At 37.3% G+C, this 18827-nt stretch overlaps 1 protein-coding gene across 2 annotated transcripts in view; it reads left to right on the top strand.

Moving 5' to 3' along the window:
• The window catches only part of PLEKHA3 (pleckstrin homology domain containing A3), an 85264-nt gene that overhangs the window by 17555 nt on the left and 48882 nt on the right, over positions 1–18827 (top strand). The window contains exons 7-8 of one of the 2 annotated variants that reach the window (XM_058549339.1): positions 1085–1200; positions 4173–5109. In XM_058549339.1, coding sequence (XP_058405322.1) covers positions 1085–1200; positions 4173–4300 — 244 coding nt within the window. In that variant the 3' untranslated portion in view covers positions 4301–5109. Of the gene's footprint in view, positions 1–1084; positions 1201–4172; positions 5110–18827 lie in introns of those variants that run through there. The other variant, XM_058549340.1, reaches the window with a different exon arrangement.

Raw genomic sequence — 18827 nt, forward strand, 5'->3', positions numbered from 1 at the left:
TCTTGGTAGGTAATATTTTTTTAAGTTGCTATGGTTGACTTATTTGGTTCTTTGGAAAGTGATGAAATTATAGTGACATTAGCATTTATTTCTCTACAGTAAGAATGTTAAGTGCTAACTGAGCCCTCATTATCGTTTTCTCACTTCCCTCTGATGATTATTTAATTTGTGACTGAACTATGATGTGCTCAGAGGAGTCCAGTGATATATGTATCCAACCCTATCAGGAAATAAAGAGTTTCACCAACTGAATTGTCCAGAAAAACAGATGCTTGATCCCTTTGACAAACTTTTATTTTTATGATAGAAATTTTTCTAAACTGTATTTTATCCTTTCTACCTTATTTAATAAGATGTAATAAGAATTTTAAAACTTTATTTTTTCTTGATGAATCAAGGTTGTCAATCAAGGTTGTCGTTAAGAGCAGTAATGTTGGGCTGTCGTACAGTGGTAGCCAAGGTGTTGTTGCATGGTGGTGATTTGCATCTATGTTTAATTTTTTAGACTGAATTTTCTAGTTTTATGATTTTCTACTGATTTTTTAAAATAGTTTTTCTAGCCTTCTTTTTGCCATCTTGATCTGCTCTTGCTGCAGTCAGCAAGTCAGCCTCTAGCATGTTCCCACACTACTTGCCCATGCCCTTCACTCTGTTATTTTTGATCAGATATGGATTGACATTAGATACATGTGCTTGTGAAATCCGTAACTTTTAGTTTTCAAACACTTGTTAATCATCTGATATGTCTACTGTCTAGCTAAACCCTTCTCTATAAAAGAAGTTGCTGCTTCCTTATTGTACCCATTTTCCATTGTTTGGCTCAGAGGCCCTATTCTCCAGGTTATCAGCTTCTAAATTACCAGATTTACTAGAATCTGGTAACTTCTAAGTTACCATGTTCTAAATTATTTGACTTACTTGTGGCCTGACCTCTGAACAAGTAGAATATTGCTAAAATAGAACTTTGGACGTAAAAATAATTCCTCTTTCATTTTAAAGAGAAGTCATTTAAAACTCATTTAAGTTGAGGGTGTTTTCATTTGTTTAAGGCCTTATAATTTAATGCTTTTTATTTAATTTGCAGGAGTAGCCACTCTATAAAAGAACCAGTGTCTACACTTCACCGACTCTCCCATCGACGCCGAAGAACCTACTCAGATACAGACTCTTATAATGATATTCCTCATGAAGACTCCGATAGTAAGTTAGATGGGCTCTGTTTCTTTCTTTGGCCTTTTCAGCAAAGGGTTATGGAGCTCTGTAATTGTTGAAATGAAGGATACTGACAGTGAACACTGTACTTTGCCCTTGGGTTAATTTCGTAATTCAAAGCTAAGCAAATAGCATACAATCAACAGAAGCTCATAGGTCCCCTTACAAACAGCTTAGTTATTAACGAAGTGCTGAATATCTCTTTGTAAATACCATATCTTAGATTTATATATATAATATCAAAATCTTTTACTGCCACTATATTTTAGTAATCTCGTAGTAATCTACTCCCACTACCTTTGCATTTAAAAAACATTTTAGAAGAAAGCATGAATTGTGGGTAGGATTCTAGGGGAAAATAAAGGCAAGTTCTAAGTTCAAAGAAAAAAAAAATCAGCATTGTTACTTAAATAATTTGAAATGGCCAAAAATAATAATTTTTTCTGATGGTGGTGGTGAATTATAGTAGCATTTATTCCTGTACCTTTTTCTCCCTTATTATTTAAAGAGGCAGCATACTGTGATTGAATACTTTAAGAAAGGTTTTGTGATTTATGTTAAAATTTACTTATTTTTTTCTTCAGAGAAAAAGCTTTGAAAGTATGTCAGAATATCTAGTTAGATAATAGTGACCATGATTTCCAGTGAACAAAAATATGGTCTTATTATTATAACTATTAATAGACTTTTGCTTTTCAAAATCTTTGCTATTGCCCACGAAGGGTGTGGGATAGAAATTATATACAGTTCTCCATTAAGGAACAGATCGTGTTCCGAGAGTTTATTTGTAAATCAGTTGTTTGGAACACAGATTTTATTTCCCTTATGGAAATGACATGATAAATGGTGGTTAGATTCTTTAGATTGGCTAGAAGAGCCGAGCTAATTCATAGTATGGCTGAAATGGAACAAAACAATTGTGTTAGATTTCTAGTATTTGAATATATTGAAAACATTAATTAAAATAGAGTTGTTTTGCTTAACCAGAAAGTTAAACAGGTTTAATTAGAGGAGAATGTAGAGTTCAGGAAGATGGGGGAGATTCTAAAATGGACTGCTGGCCATTTTCAGATCTTTAGAAGGCGATGGCATCTTTTTTTTTAACGCTCATTTTTCTTACAAAACTAATAATGTATTTATTGATATAGAGCACTACTCTATTCTTATTACCATTTTGAATTTAATTTGGGACAATGGGTAAAGAAATGAAGGAAGGAAAAGGGGTGAGAGGGGGAAGCGGAAGGGAGAAAGAAACTTTCTTGGGCCAATTTAGTACAACTTGGAAGAGATAAGGAAAAGAGGAAGAGGGTTAACGAGGTTAGGTGTTGGAAAAAAATGTCACCTGAGGCAGGTAATATATGTTCTGATTTACCTTGTTCTTTCTGCCTTTTGTGCATGATCCTTTTAATCCAGAGCTCATGAAAGAGTTCTTTATGCTGCCTGATACTTTTCTCTAGATGCCACTGCTTTTTTTCTTTAAGGGGATCATTTTCATTTGTGATAGCTAAATTAATTTTTTTAAAGCCAGCCATTTTCCTTAGCTCTCTTCTCTTTTAGGCACCCTGGTCCTGAATTTTTGAAAACAGTTTTCATAAGATCTAAGTGTAAATGCCTTATTCCATTTTGCATTCCCCAATTTCGCTGTTATAGAGTGTAACAAAACTAGTCACACACAGGTGCACACACCCACACACACATGCATGCATGTTTATGTGCATACACATATCTCAATTCTCTGGAACTTTTTTAGGTTGGTAAGTGTAGGCGAGGTCAGAAGTTTTATCCTTAGATTTCCTTCTGTTTATCCTAAAGTTCAGCGTCTCAGTTGACAAAGCAGAGACTGAATTAGTGCTCTTCCTTAGAAAGTACGTTTTGCAGTTAGCAGTCTTAGTTGAAAGTCTTTATCCCAAAATGTTCTTTTCCTTGAGAGATGCAGCTTCTATTTTTTATTAACTAGATTTTTAAAAATTATAAACGTAATAAATATTCATGTTAAATTCATATAATATGTACGTATAAAAGTACAGTTGCCCTGGAACAGGACCATGCCAGTGTGTTTAGCTGTGTTCACTTGCGGCTGTGGTGATAGTTTTGTGAGTTGCATTCCAAATGGAATTATGGGGACGTTCAGTATGAGGTACCTTGTCAGCATTGCTCAGCAAGTCTTGTGATAAAAAGAGCAAGACCTGTGGGCCGCCCCCTGGCTCAGTGGTTAAGTGCGCGCACTCCGCTACTGGCCGCCTGGGTTCGGATTCCGGGTGCGCACCAATGCACCGCTTCTCCGGCCATGCTGAGGCCGCGTCCCACATACAGCAACTAGAAGGATGTGCAACTATGACATACAACTATCTACTGGTGCTTTGGTGGGGGGGGGGGGAAGGAGGAGGATAGGCAATAGATGTTAGCTCAGAGCCGGTCTTCCTCAGCAAAAAGAGGAGGATTAGCATGGATGTTAGCTCAGGGCTGATCTTCCTCACAAAAAAAAAAAAAAAAAAAAAAGAGCAAGACCTGAATCAATCCTAGTTGTTTTACCAATTGTGTGATCTGGGGTAGGCATGCAACTTTTTTGGGGTCTTGGTTTTTTTGCCTAGAAAACAAGGAGGATACTAACAGCATTAAAACAATAAGGCTGAAAAAGCAATAGTTAATTGAAGACTAAATTCAATTCAGCAAATATTTACTGGCTGCCCGTTATGTGCCAACCATGGTTCTAGCAATGAACAAAACTAATACCTCTACTTCAGATAGTTTCACAATTTATTTCATGAACTCTGAAGTTTCTCCTTATGACTGCCAATAGTAGAAAAGTCAGATGTTTCTCTATTAAACAAACAATCAAAAAATGAGCAGGAAGATAAAGGAATTTCATGTCCCTGAATAGGAAACTTAAAATGTTCTTTCAGAGAGGACTGGAGTTAATATTGATAGGATGTTTAACTTTTTAATCAATTTCTTAATAGGACCTGTTCACTGTTCAAGAAATACACTTAATGGAGATCTGGCTTCAGCAACCATTCCTGAAGAAAGCAGACTTATGGCCAAAAAAAAATCTGAATTGGAAGATCCTCTTCCATCCTTCTCTTCCTGAGGAAACGGAAGTGTCCAACTTCCTCTAAGTATTGCTATGCAAAAGCTGCTGTAATTAAACTATGTTATAGGGAGTAGTTTTTCCCTTAGGATTTCTCTGCACTTTATAGAATATTGTAAAACAAACAAACAGAAAACAACCCACATACCTTTGAAGTGTATTTTATCTTTATATAGTTTATTTGCAAGAGTATTTTCCTAATAACTTCATGGTATGAATGTGCATCTTTTTTTTTTTTTTAAACAAATGATAATGTAACATTTCGACATTCATAAGGACAAATGTAGATATTTTTCTAAAAAACTGTGAGGGACTGACAGCTTAGTCAGTGTGTATTGTAGCTTATAAACATGAAATCTTATAAACATAAGTTTTCAGTTTGACAGAAGTGTGATATATGTAACTTGTGCCATGGACCAAATGGTCACTTTACCCCAGCAAGAAATGAGTTACGATAGCAGCTTCATGGTGATTGTATTGTATTTCTTTAAGCAAAAAGGAAACATTTAATATTCTAAATATTTTTAGCCCAAATACTATGACATTGAGGATTTTTTAAAACCAGACTGTGCTGTCCTTCATATATGAAGTTGACACTACTGATTTGTTAATACCAAATGTTGAGTTAAAGTATTTAATTTTTATTTATTTATTTTTCTGTTGCATCAAAAAAATGATTGCATCCTTTATGACCTACCAAATTTAAGATGTGTATACATTATTATTTACATTGTTCTAGAAAAGAAGTTAATGTTGTAGTGACTCGCTCACTTACACCAGAGAAATAAATGACTTTCAATGGAAGAGGATTTTAGTGCTTTTTTCCTAAAATAGACATTAAGCTGCTGTTGTAAGGTATTAATGTTTGCAGCTCTTTAGAATATCTAGAGACACTTTTTATTTATGAATATTTATACAAAAAAGGAACTCTGTCAAGGCGACTGCTCTACATCACTTGAGAATGGCATTATTTAATTAAAGAACAAATAGCAGTTTTTGGTAGTGCCTGTCAATACCTGTTGTCAGTGTTTGCCTTGTAAACTGTTTTTTTAAATTCACTTTGGAGTGACAGTTTTGTCCAAGGTCTTGGATGAGGAGCACTTTAAAACAAACTGGTTTGGTGTTTTTAAGTTAATTATATGTTTAATAAATATGTGGTTTTTGCATTCAAACTCATCATATAATACATTGTATTTTTTACATTTATTGATATTCTGTCTAATCTTTATCAAGTGCTAATAGTATTCTTTATTGCTTTGATTTTGTTTGTATATTCGGACCTCGGAGTGAATAAACGAATGAGGCATATTTTTAGCTTTGTTGCCTATGAGCTTGGAATAGTATGGCCTATTTCGCTTTCAAGTTCTCTTGTAAGTTTATGTGGGAATTTTTTTTAGGAGTTAACATTTGATATTTACTTTACTAAAATAAATCTGTAATTATAGGCTTTCTTCCTTAGGTTTAAAATGAACATAAATAATCTATATACATTAATATGCATTTAGAGAAAACTGTATGCTACTTAAAGTATTTGTGATTTTAAGTAGCACACAAGTCATTAGACTATATTAAGTGGAATCTTTTTCTGCTCATATATTGTACTCCATATGTCTAACTTGAGAAAATAAGAAGTTTGATAATGTAGTAAGTTTTCATGTTGAACGAGTAATCAGACTTTTTGCTTCTTTTTTTTTTTTTTTTTTTGGTAGTAAGAATTTGCATAGTGATAAGACCATGAAGGTCAAGGTGCTACTGATAGGGAGTTTTTCTAATAGTTTTTTTTGAACTGATAGGTTTATAACAAAAACACCATAACAAGCTTTTGAATTCATAGTAAATAAATCCATTTTCTATTGCTTTATCCAAAAAGATGAGTTCCTGAACAGTTTTCTATAAATATTTTTTCTAAATAAAATGCAGTCATTTCTTGTTCATATAATTTTTTTCTCCTTGAACCAGGTGCTTTGAACAGGTTTGCTAGATTCCTAAGTATGGCTTTTATTGTGACTTGGGGCCACTTTTTTTCCCTTTCACACATTTGTGAAATAACTTTTTTGAGGGGATATAAATGTATCTTGAGTTGTATCTAGGTTTTGATCAGTGAATTGGTAGCATGAAGCAACCTATAAAGCTTCAGCGAACCTTGAATTTTGAGGAGCCCTGTGTATTGTCAAGTGTGCATGACTTTTCTGAATTTTAAGAAAAAGATGAACCAAATAAGAATAATTCTGTAAGAATTTTAGCTTGTCAGGATTTTCTATAATGTATCAACTATTGGTTGTTCTGTTTTGCTTTGTCTAGGCCATGGGGTTATTCAGAAATGTGGAGACTGTTGTTATATCAGTCATCTCCTAAGCAAAACCAGTGCTGGCTTTTCTTTTCAAGTGCCTGCTTTCTGTTGTGTGGGAATCGCAGGCGTCCATGATTAAAGCAACTCTGATGAGAATTCTTTTGTAAACAGACCAAATTTGAACTTTGTTATATTATATTGAATTATTTTGTTATCTTCAGTCAGGACAAGTCCAGAAATAGACATTATTGCTTAAACTTACATCCCAAGGCAAGAGGTCAAGTATCTTCATTTCTACAGTCGCCATGGAAACTTTGACCCTGTATTGTAGTTTTTCACTATATGTTATTACATTTGATCTTTAGAAATCATCACAAGATCTCAGGAAATGTATCCTTATGATATTATACTGCTCTTTATACTAACTCCATATATGTTATATCATTAATTTGGACTCTACCAATTCTTTACTTCTTTTATTAAATGAAGTGCCTCTGGGTCTGTCCTTTGAGACTTGCACTTGGTGCAGAGAGAGAGTCCTGGCCTGAAAGAAAGCCTGGTTAGGCTGCAGGAGCTCCTTCGAGGAGGTCTCTCTTTTAAAGCCCTGGGTGGGGCGGTGGTAAGTAAATTGTAGCTGGTACATAGGGCTCCTTTTCATGACTTTCCAGTTCCCCACTCCTCCTTTCTTTGAATTCATACTGCATTTGTACTTTTAAATTCTTTTAATTTTTTAAATTTAGCTTTGTTTTTACTAAAGTAATTCATGCATATAGTTAAGAAAATCAAATAGAACTAGAAGGCTTATAATGAAAATGTATAGTTCCCCCTTCTCCCAGCTTAGCACCCCAGAGACAAGTACTTTCAGCTCTTAGTGGTTTGCTCTAGTACTTACCTTCCTATTTGAAAATATATTACTTTTTCTTGATTTATCAATTGCAGAAATGATTTCTTGAATTCCTTTTCAATAGATATAGATTTTGTTCACTGGTGAACTCCATGGTGAACTATCATTATTTCCTTTCTACTAGAACCTTATTTTTCCTGGAATTAATAATTGCCTGATTTTAAAATTTGTTTAGTGTTTTATGTACCTATCACAATGATTATCCAAAGGCTTAAATGCTCAAAAACATCAGATAATCTATCAATTCCATTTTTTTTTTTTTTTGTCCTTTGGGGACATTTCTTGAACAGTTTTTCATCTTCTGCCATCCAGACCATTGCTCTCCAGGCCTGAGCACGGCTCAGTGGTCATTCTGGGACTCTCTTTGCTTTTTAGTCTCATATTGGATCTCTTGTTTATTGGATCCTGTGACTTCCTGTTTCTTGATTTACTGCCCTTTTTTGGCTGAATTTTATCCACCACCGAAAACTTCCTAGGAAAAAGTGCATGATAGGTAAAGATTTTGAGACTCGATGCTCTGAAAGTGTCTCTTGACTGATTGGTAGTTTGGACCTAGTTTGGAGTCTATGTTGAAAATAATTTTCCCTCAGAATTTTAAAGAAATTGTGCTCTATTGTCTTATAGCGTTCATGATTCCTGTGAAAATTCTGGTACCATTCTTTTATGTGAGACCTGTTTTTACACTCAAGAAGCTTTTAGGAACTTGTCTTTACCCCTGACGTTTCTTGATGATGTGTGGATCTTTGTTCATGCCAGATGATGGGTACTCAACTTGGTGGAGTCTTTCAGTTTGTAGGCTTGTCTACTTAAATTCTGGGAAATTTTTGTGTTATCTTTTTGATAATTTTCTCTCCTCTATTTTCTCCATCCTATCTTTCTAGAATTCTAGAATTCTAGTTATTTGAGTGTTGGACCTCTGAGACAGATCCTCTAAATTTAAAAATGTTTCCTCTCCTGTTGCTGCTTAAGTTATATTATATTTGTTCTTTTTGTTATCCTCCAGCTCTTCCATTGAATTTTTTTAGCTATATATTTTAATTTCTAAGATATGTTTTTTCTCTGTTCCTTTTTCATTAATACCCTATTCTTATTTTATAGATGCAATGTTTTCTCATTATCCCTGAGGATAATTATGGTTTTTTTCCTCATGTCTTTCCTGTTTCTTGCATTGTTTCTATTTTGTCCATGTTCCTGTTTTCTGTTTATTTGTTTTAGACTGTCTTTCATTCTGAAGGCTTTCTTAGAAAGTTGGAGGGGCCATCCATTCATATTAAGAATCAGGTACTAAACAGCTAATTCCATAGGTCTTAATGTGTGGGCTGGGTTTATCAGTTACCTGAATGGCCATCAGGCAGAAAGCTGGTCTTTTTTTGTTGGCTTCTCCTAAATTTCAGTGGAGGTCTTTTCTTTAGAGCCATTCAGTTTTTCTAGAAAGGACTCCTGGGTTCTGGCAGCAGGTTAGTAGAAGAGGGCTGAGGACCCCACAGTTTGTATGGTAGCTTTTACTTAAGCCCCTTATTTTCAGCCTCCCCGTACGCTGCCCCACCCCATCCCAGTCTTCCTCTGTGGTTGGTGACCCTCAGGTTCAGTTTCTCCTGTGGATGGAGATTGAGGGTGGGTGGGTTGTGTGGCTGTGGCGAGTGAGGAGAGGACCTGGGGTCCAGTTGCTCTTCATACAGACGTCTAGTCCTAATTTCAGCCCTGTACCTCACTCCCTTTTTCTACAATACCTGGTGCTTCCGAGTCCTGAACCTGTCAGGGTTTGGTAGGTGTTATGTGTTGGCTTCTCCCTTTGGGGCACTGAGGCTTTAACTTGCGCCGCTCTGCTAGGTTAGTTACCACACCTCTTCCTGGTTTTTACTTTTATAAACTTTGTTGAAATCTCATGGCTGTGTAGTCTGTTCTCTTTGTCTTTGTGGATTAATAGCACTTATATTCCTTTTCATGTCTTTTTGGTGGTGTTTTGGAGGTAAAGAAAATAAATACATGTGGTCAGTCTATCATATTTAACTGGAAGTCTAGATTTAAATTCTAATGGTGTAGAAAATAGAATTTCTTTAGTATTATTCTATAATTCATTCTTTCCACTCTCTAATGACTTTTAATTAATATGGTTTTACTGTACTACCTACCTCAGAGGATTGTTGTGAAGATTAGCAGAATCAATACATATAAAGCACTTACAACAGTGCCTGGCACATGGTATGCGTTAAATAAGTGTTAGCTATTGTTAATATTGTTGTTACCATTATTGATAACAGTAACCCACTTAGACTTGAATGAAGATGTTTTCACCATAGGGAGAATTGTTGATACATGGGAAAATCTAGTGTTTGATAATATTGACTCTACATTTAACTAGACTCCACATGAAATGTTCAGGAGTTAAATTTTATCTTTCTAAGATGCATTAAAGCCTTAAAAAAATCCAATCAGTAAGTCTAAAAGTTTTTAAAAGCATATCACAATTTTTATGTGCTTTTAAGCTTTATTAGTATTGTGTTTTGTTTTTATCATTTAAATATGAAGTCTAGAGAATAAACTTGTGGAGATGATGTTTATTATGCCTTACCTACAGCCAGGAGATGTAATACTCTTTGATATGTAGAGCCTAGAAATTGAAAAGTAGTGGACTCCGGTCACTGCATCTGCGACCTACCTTCTTGTGAGTAATTGTACGCTTTTCAGAAAATGTGAACTTATTTAAAGCAAAATGCCTGCATTTGTTCAGTTATTTCAAGTGTCTTCTCTGTGTCTGGACTGAGTGTGTGATAACACAGAATTCTAGTTCTTGGAGGTGAAGTGACAGTAGGTAATCATACGACTCTTTTTATGGGTAGTGAGCTGCATACTTTGGGGAAGGGGATTTTCATTTGTAAGGAGTTTTGCATTCCCTCTCACTAGAGTCCCATGGTTGTGACAAATGGCTGTAAATATCCATACCACTAGAGATGGGAAATTTTTCTACAAAAGGAATGGCTAGTTGCTTAGTGTGAATAAACCTCTTTGCAAATGATAAAAGGAAAACTTTGGTAGTAGAGATGAAACAGGTAGACATGTCTAGGGACAAACAGTGCCTGCTGTTAGCTTGATGCTGGCATTTTCCCTTCGCTAGATATGAACAGTATTGTCTTTATTGTGTCACCTTACTATTTACTTTGATATTTCGTCTCTGGAGCTTTGATGTCTACATCTTTGGAGCCCTTGTGCTGCCTCTTCTCCAAATGCAGTAACTAATCTATATCTTTTTATAGGATGGAATTTGCCCTTTCTCTCCCATAATGTGCTTCCCTTTCCCTCGAAACAACTTCTGTTGGTCTCTTTGATAATAAAACATTTTGGAACACTTACGATGGACCAGTTGCTTTACCTCATTTTAGCCTCATCACAAAAATGTTAAAGTACAAGAATACCAGAGCAACCAAGATGCACAGAACCAGGATGAACTCAGACGGGATTGATTAGAATGATAAATACTTTGTTCTGTATCCTGAAATACTAAGTGTTTAAATGATCTGTTTATTTTATTTGCTATCTTAGTTCATATGCCTCTGGACTAGTATTCATTGCCAAATCACTAACTAACCCAGAATTTATCCATAAAACTCAGAATTTGTAGCAGGGCAGATTAAGTTTTGGTTAATTGTGTGTGATAGATCAGTGAATTAATGTACAGGGATATTAACATATTAAGCAATTCCTTTGCCATGAATGAAGGGTTGTTTCTGTGGGTAATATATTCAGAATATCAAAGATGAATAAAATGTATGACTCTGTAATGAATTTCCTCCTTAGTTTTATTCTCTCAGAGTGAGAGGAGGATGCTGTTGATATTCTTCTTGCTTTTGAAAGTTTGTCACAAAGACTGTTTTACCCACTTAAATCTGAATATAGAGTCTGTTACCACATTTGTTAGCATGAGGACAGTTAGGAACAAAGGAGAGAGAATCATGTCACAAAGGGAACCACAGCCACCAGGAGCTATACCTACACACCCTTTTCTTTCCCAGCCTCTCTTGGTATTAGTAGGCAGAAGTTGTCATTTTGGATGAGATGTGGGAGTTTAGGAATGAAAAATAATGAGTTATGTGTAATGAAAGGGAGGTGTTCTGGGAAAACTTTTCAGTCCCACTCAGTGCCATCATGTCTCTCCCAGCACCCTGGATTCTGAGAGGGCTGGGTTGTTCCCCCCCTTATTTTTTTAAAGCAGTACCTGAATATATTCTCTTCATTAAATAATCATTTAGACAATATGAATAAAGCAAAAGTTCACCTTGACACCCCCACTCCTCCAGGGTTAGCCACTGGGGGAGTGTGTATCCTTTCTGGTGTGTATCCTTCCAGACCTTTCCCTACGCATTGACTTTTATTTTATGTTGCTGTACATTGCAGTCCTTCAGATTAGCTCATCAATAGCAAGGTGATTAAGTAAACAGTGGCACATCTATGATGCAGCTGGTAAGAAATAAGGAAGTGGCTCTATATGTAAAGTATTTTGTGTATGTGACAGTAGACTAATTGTGACCTCTACCGATGTTGACTTGACAGGCATTCTGGCTCTTTTATTGTCTTTTTAATCTCTCTGTGCAAGGAACTGTGAATTGATTGCTTTTTCTAGATAGCTAGAATGAGGGCATTTTCTTTTGAAAGACAAGCCTCGAGTTTCTAGTGCTTTCTTTAATCGTGTGTGTGTGAGTGTGTGTGCGTGCAGGTCTGTATGCTTGGTTTTTGGTTGTGGACAATGAAACTTGGAATCATTTTGTTTCAAGATAAAGCTTTATGTTTAGTTTTACAGTTGATTTTGCAAGTTTAGCTACAAGGATAAAACAAGCTTGCTGTAGAAGTTACCACAGCTTGGTCAAAATAGAGTTGTGGTTTTTTTGTTTGTTTGACAGCAATGAAAAGTGTGGCCTAGAGACGGTAAGGATCAGGCATCCAGATTTCTGTCTTGGAATGTATGCAGGTCCACATGATTAAAAACCTTCATTTGACAAACTTATATAGTAAATGAGCATACAATAGAAACACCTTTTAAGTCTTACCACCAGAATCACTCTATACTTGAATTAAATAGGAAATTTCGACACTATGCCCCTTTCCTGTGGTATTTGTGGTTGCTAGGAGTTGCTAGGTTATCCAGTGTTTCAGCATGCCTGCAGAATTGGCACACCCAGAAGACTGTCCAGAGCCCCTTGCCATGATGCCTGATGGGTGAGGCCTTAGAATACAAGTCATATATTAACTCTTAGTTGGCATTATTATTTTTTTGTTTGTTTTCTTGTTTTGCAATGATTGGCCAGAGAAAAGTGTGTGGCAATAAATACCTGTGTTTAGCATCGTGACCATGGATGACATACTGTCTTTTAATTTTTTTTCCTTCTGTGCCAACTCTGATCAATTAGTTATGGCTTCCAAGGATTCTGAGTTTGAGGTTCAAATCAGCAGAGAGTGACCTACCTACTTGATTAATGATGTCTGCCGTGGGCTTGGTAGGAGAGTGTGGGGACTGATGGCAAGGATATTCTGTTATCCCTAATGTAGGGCGATGATTATGGTCAGACTTTGCATAACTTTGCTAGATTACGTTTTTTTAAGCACTCACAGTAAAGAAAGTTAACAACTTAGTTGATTCCCTGTTTTCAGTTTCTGCTATCACATTAGGATGAACTTAATCATACGTGTATTTTTAAAATGGAAACAAAAATAGCCCATCACCTCTATTTTTTGAGGCCAAGTGTATATGTGTGCATAAGTAATGCACACCATTCACTTACTAGCAGTGCCTTGTGAAGACCTTTGCAACCTTGACATGTGCTCAGGAAAAAAACAGTGCCATACTTGTAAAAAAACTTTAAAAATATGAGTTTAGCAAGTGAAATTCAATAGCATACCAGTGCTTTACATAGTTACCTTTTGTGTTTAGATCACCCTTAGGCGTCACTTGAGAGAAGAGTTTTAGTTCATTTGTGGTTTTGAAAGAGTAGCAAACCTCCTTAGAAAGACAAGTTGCCCTTCTTGCTGTGTTTTTTAAATATAGGCCATCACTTTGGGGGGAAAACATAGGGACTGCAACTTTTCTTTCTTGCTTTTGTGAATCAGGCTGTGTTGGCCACACAGTGTCCAGTGCTGGCTTGAGTCATGAAGCCAGCAAAATGTACCAATGACCTATCATTTTTTGGCCTCTCAACATTCTCTTTTTTGGGGACATGTGGCTCCTTCTTCTATAATGTTTGCATCTGTCACTTTCAGATTCCACTCCTGCAGGTGTTTTTCTTTCTTTTGGGGGAGTATGAAGGGAGTAAGGAGTGGATATGGTTTTAGGTGATGTTTTTAATAGTTCAAGTCCATTACTAGCTTGATCTAGAGAAAATAGAAAACTCACTGCGATTTTTTTTTGCTCTCTGGTTTTCAAAATTCTGTATGTTATCTCAACCTTTTCTTTTTACCAGCTCTGAAGAAATCATGTTTGTATGTTATAAAAATCATGGTTGAATGTTAAAAGTAAGTTTCTAAGAGGTTTTTCAATGTTATTTATAATTAGTCAAAGAGAAAGTCATATGAACTTTTTCCATTCTACTTTTCCTTTTTTTCCCTTCTTATTCACTGTATTTTATCCTTTCATTTTTTTAATGGAAAATAGAAAATTTTTCTAATTGAGGTGTAATTGACATATAACATTATATTAGTTTCAGTTGTACAACATAATGATTCGATATTTGTAACTTTTTCTCCATTTTTGATTGATGATTATGGGGTCCCCCAAAATAGCCTCCTCAGTATCTCCATATTTGATGGACTGTTTTGGGAAAGAAAAGAATCACTTGGGAGGGTAGTGACTTCAAGGGGGCATTTAAATTTAGAATAGCTTATATATTTATTCACCATTAAAAAAATTTTTGTTCAGTCAATATTCATTGGCCACTTACTAAGTACTATGTTGCTAGTATTCATCTTTGCTTTCTAATTCTTTCAGTGCACTTAAAACTCATTGCTTTATTTTTAATAGTTTAGATAAATTGACTATCTTAATTATAATTGGCTTTCCTAAATTTTCATTTTTTAGTTAACTAGTTGAATAGCATTTATTAGTTACATTTGCATGCCAACTATTATTGTAACCTAAACATAAATAAGCAAGCATTAGAAAACACCATGATTTTTTAAAAATAGCTTTTTCTTTGTATGTATAAATATTATTGAAAACATAAGCACATGATTTTTTTTTGCCTTTTAAATGTCTTTATTTTTGGTTAGTTGTAACTAATACATATAATGGTTCTTGCAACAAGAGTTTGTGAGTATTTAAATGAACAATTTGTAACTTTAGAAGTTAAATAAATTGGAAATATTGAAATAGAAAAGCTAGTCTCTAAATAAACTTAGTAACCTAATAGAAAATACGGCTTTAGATTGATATAACTAAGAACTTTAATTTTGAAACATTTTCACAGTAGGATTTTTATTCCCAGGGGAAAAATAAACTTCATTTAAAAATATATGTATACTTATTTTGTATTCTTTTTTTTCTTCCAAATGCCAAAGGTGTACTCTATATTTTTGTTATGAAAATTTTGCTTGTTTAAAGAATTGTGGCAATTTTATAAATCAATAAAACTGAGCCATGTCAACAGTGTGGGGGAAAATGTTTAATAAATTTGCCATGTCACTAAGAAAAATTTAAGTACAGCCTGTGTTTAAGGAAGAGTAACCCTTCACTTAAAAAAGACAGCTGGTTTGCTGCACATTTGAGTGTAAAATCTGATTGGCCTAAATTAAAGTTAGTGCTGTGATGTGAGAAAAGGTATTAGGAGAAATAATAGTTAACCTTTAAATGAAAAAATCAAGTGGATTACTTTATTTGGCCAGATCAGGAGGTTCTCCACCTTGGCTGCACATTAGAAACCCCTGGGAGGGTTTAAACTTCCCAATGCCTGGGTTGACCCAGACAAATTACAGCAGAATCTCTGGGGGTGGGACCCACTTATCAGTATTTTTTAAAGCTCCCCAGTAATTCCAATGAGTAGCCAAGGTTGAGACCACTGAGCTAGGTGGAAACTCGCACTCCTGATTGTTGTATTTAAGAAGAGGTATGTACATATATAGCATTAAAGTTTGGGGCCATCATCTTAACAGCCTGAAAGGCCAAACGTTTTTCCAGGTCCTTATTAGCATGTTTTAAGGGTCAGCAGCACTGGCTTCACTTGGAAGCTTGTTAGAAATGCAGACTCTCAGGCCCCCACCCCAGATCTGCTGAACCAGATTCTGCCTTTGAACAAGACCGCCGGGTGATTCCTGTGCACTTTAAAATTTGAAGGCACTGTTGGAGGTGGTATTAGGGTAAATGTCGATCTTGATACACCCTTGCTTTCTAGTGCCTTTTGCTTCTATTTCTGGTTTCTGTCCTAAGCAAGTCGTGACATTTTCATACAAGGTTGGAAAATGAAAATAGTACTGTGTGCTCACGTCAGCAGGTTTAATAGCTAGAGGTGATTTCCTGATCTGGAGCACATGTGAAGGAAACAGACACCCCTGTCACATCACTGCCCAACTCCTCTGTCCCTAAGATGGGAAAGAGAAGGGAGCTCCGAGAATGATCGCCGGGTTGAGGGCCGTGCTCTTTGAGTCCCTTCTCACAGCTGCCTTGTGTGTTAAGGGAAAATAACAAGTATAGTCCTTGCAAGGATACTTCTTCAAAGTATATGAAGTATACTAAGTATATCCCATCCATACCTTTATAAATTTACTCATCCTAGTCTCAAACTGAAATCCTCCAAGTTCTTTGGAATAAAGTCTAGCCAGCCTGCAGCTCTCAGAAACCTCCCTTATAGTGGCTGCAGTCCCTACTTTCAACATTTTCGGACTCTCCGCTGGCTTCCCTCTGTCTCAGCACCTGCCAAGAATCAGGCCAATGGTTTTGTCAGGATACCTCCTTCCTCGTAGGTTGGAAAGGTTCTTTTCCATCATTTCTTTAGGGCCCATAACGTTGTTTCCAGAGAGCTTTTGGCGCTCCCACCGCCGTCTGTTCATGTGACATCCTGGGTCAAATAAGAACCTATTTCCTGGCGATATTGCAGATGCCAATAAAGGGTTCGGCATATCTGGCCTTAGCTTCCTGGGAAGAGGAGTTGACAACGCTGGTACTGAGGGGCCTTTTTACGGGGAGTGACCCGAGGGGATTTTGTTGTCCACCCTGCCCTAGAACTGTAATGACCCTGAAAGTGGAACAGCCCTCTTCCCCCTAAACACTCTCTCTTGCTCTCTCACCCACCAGAAGCTTTGATTTTTGGTATTGTGAAGAGGGAGGCAAGACCACACTGATAAACAGAGGCCTGGCTTCTAGTTCCAGCTCAGCTACTAACCATGTGACTCTGGGCATGTTATTTGAGGACTCTGGATCTCAATATTCTCCCGTCACCTTTCCTTCTGGCGGACAGCTCCATGAGGCTCATTCTCTTCCCCTCAGTGGTCCTTCTATTTCTTAGGACAGGCCATCTCAGCCTCTCGTCTGGTTTGGGCCTGATGGTGTCCCTTCTCTCCAGCTTCTTTGTGTTGTTCTAGGCAGGGAAGTAGGAGGAGAGGAGAGACAGCCAGCCTCCCTTATGGATGTAGGCCGAGGTTCTCAGCAGCTTAGGGAACGAGGAGCACCTGTGTGCCTCACCTGACTAAAATCTCAAAACAGATTACAGTGATCTGAGATGAACTGGCACCTGGCAACAAAAAGCTGACTTTATTCATGCGTTGCAATTGCAGGGAAGAAATCTGTCCCCATGTTCCTCTCTTAAGGCTGAGACTGCTGTTAGACAAGGTCCCCCCAGCATCCCTAGAGACTTCGCCTATAACTCAGGGAATTTGTACCTATTACATCCTTAGCAAGAAGCATTTGTCCTTGAGGCTCTGCTGGTTCAGGAGGGGCTTTAGATAAGTACACACCCACACAAGGCTCACTAACAGTGGCCCCTCGCGGCTGCAGAAGGAAAGGAATCGTGACCCCAGAGCCCTGGAAGGGTTAGCAAAGTGGGGCATATCACTGCCTCTTTTTAGGGGGAGCTGTGTGTAGGTTTTTCTCAGATGGCTTGGGCATCTATCTGCCTAATCCCTCTGTGAAACACGTAGGTCAGTATTTCTTAAACTTTTAAAATCATTGGCATCTTTAAAAATGAAATGAAAACTAGGAATCATGTTCCTAAAAAAATATGCTTATACATAATCTCAGGTAGCTCATGGACCCCTAGAGAGTCTAGGAGAAGCATGAATTTCAGGTTTGGAATCCTGACTTTTAGGATGTGCCATCTTTTGCAGAGATTTCCTGACAGACTGGAAGGTATTAGCATACCTGCCCACTCCTCTTACTTGCTTCCCACCTTTTCTTAAAATGGAGCAGGAGTGAAAGGGTCATCCCCATGAGCTACCTTCCTGACACCACATCCTCAGGAGAAGTTGGCTTGCTGGGCGAGACTCTTCTGCCTCTCCCCTGCCAATTCCACAGCAGTGGTCAGTCACTGAGAAGCCTGCAGGCAGTAAGGTGCCCTCCCATCTCCACAAGTGACCCCCCTCCCGACACCTCTTCCTGTGCCTGGAGAGTCTCCCAGTGTGGCTTTATTACACATATCCCTGTCTCCAGACAATCTTTTTTTTTTTTTTTGTGAGGAAGATTAGCCCTGAGCTAACATCTGTTGCCAATCCTCCTCTTTTTGCCAAGGAAGATTGGCCCTGAGCTAACATTTGTGCCCATCTTCCTCTACTTCGTATGGGACGCCGCCACAGCATGGCTTGACAAGCGGTACGTTGGTGCACGCCGGGGATCCAACCAGGGAAACCTTGGCCCCCGAAGGGGAGCGCACGCACTTAACCGCTTCGCCACCGGGCCGCCCTCCCCAAACAATCTTAAGAAAGGTCTTTCCATGGATGGCTATAAAGCCCTGGAACTATAATTACAGGGCCACTATGGGCTAGAAATTTGGTGGCAAGTAAAGGTCTTCACGTGAGTGGAGTCCACCCAGGAGGAAATAAGCTCTTTGATGTAGAATGGCAAAGAAATGTCATAGCTTTCTCAGAAGAGCTAAAGACTTTGTAAAACTAAAATTTGAGCAAGTAACTAGTTTGCTTAAATTTCTTTCATGGTTCCCCTTAGCTCTTATGGAAAAGCCCAAATTCTATAATGTGCTCTATGAGGCCTTTTGCAATGTTGCCGTACCTCCCGCCCCTAGCCCTTCAGAGGTTCTTGCACCAGTCTTGCTAACCTTTATTCTACTTTTTTGAATGCATAGTGCTCTCGCTTGCCTCCAGGCCTCTGCAGGTGCAAAGGTCCTCTGCCTAGGAAGCCCCGCCCTTCC

This window comes from Diceros bicornis, chromosome 10, assembly GCF_020826845.1.
Source record: "Diceros bicornis minor isolate mBicDic1 chromosome 10, mDicBic1.mat.cur, whole genome shotgun sequence".
NCBI lineage: Eukaryota > Metazoa > Chordata > Mammalia > Perissodactyla > Rhinocerotidae > Diceros > Diceros bicornis.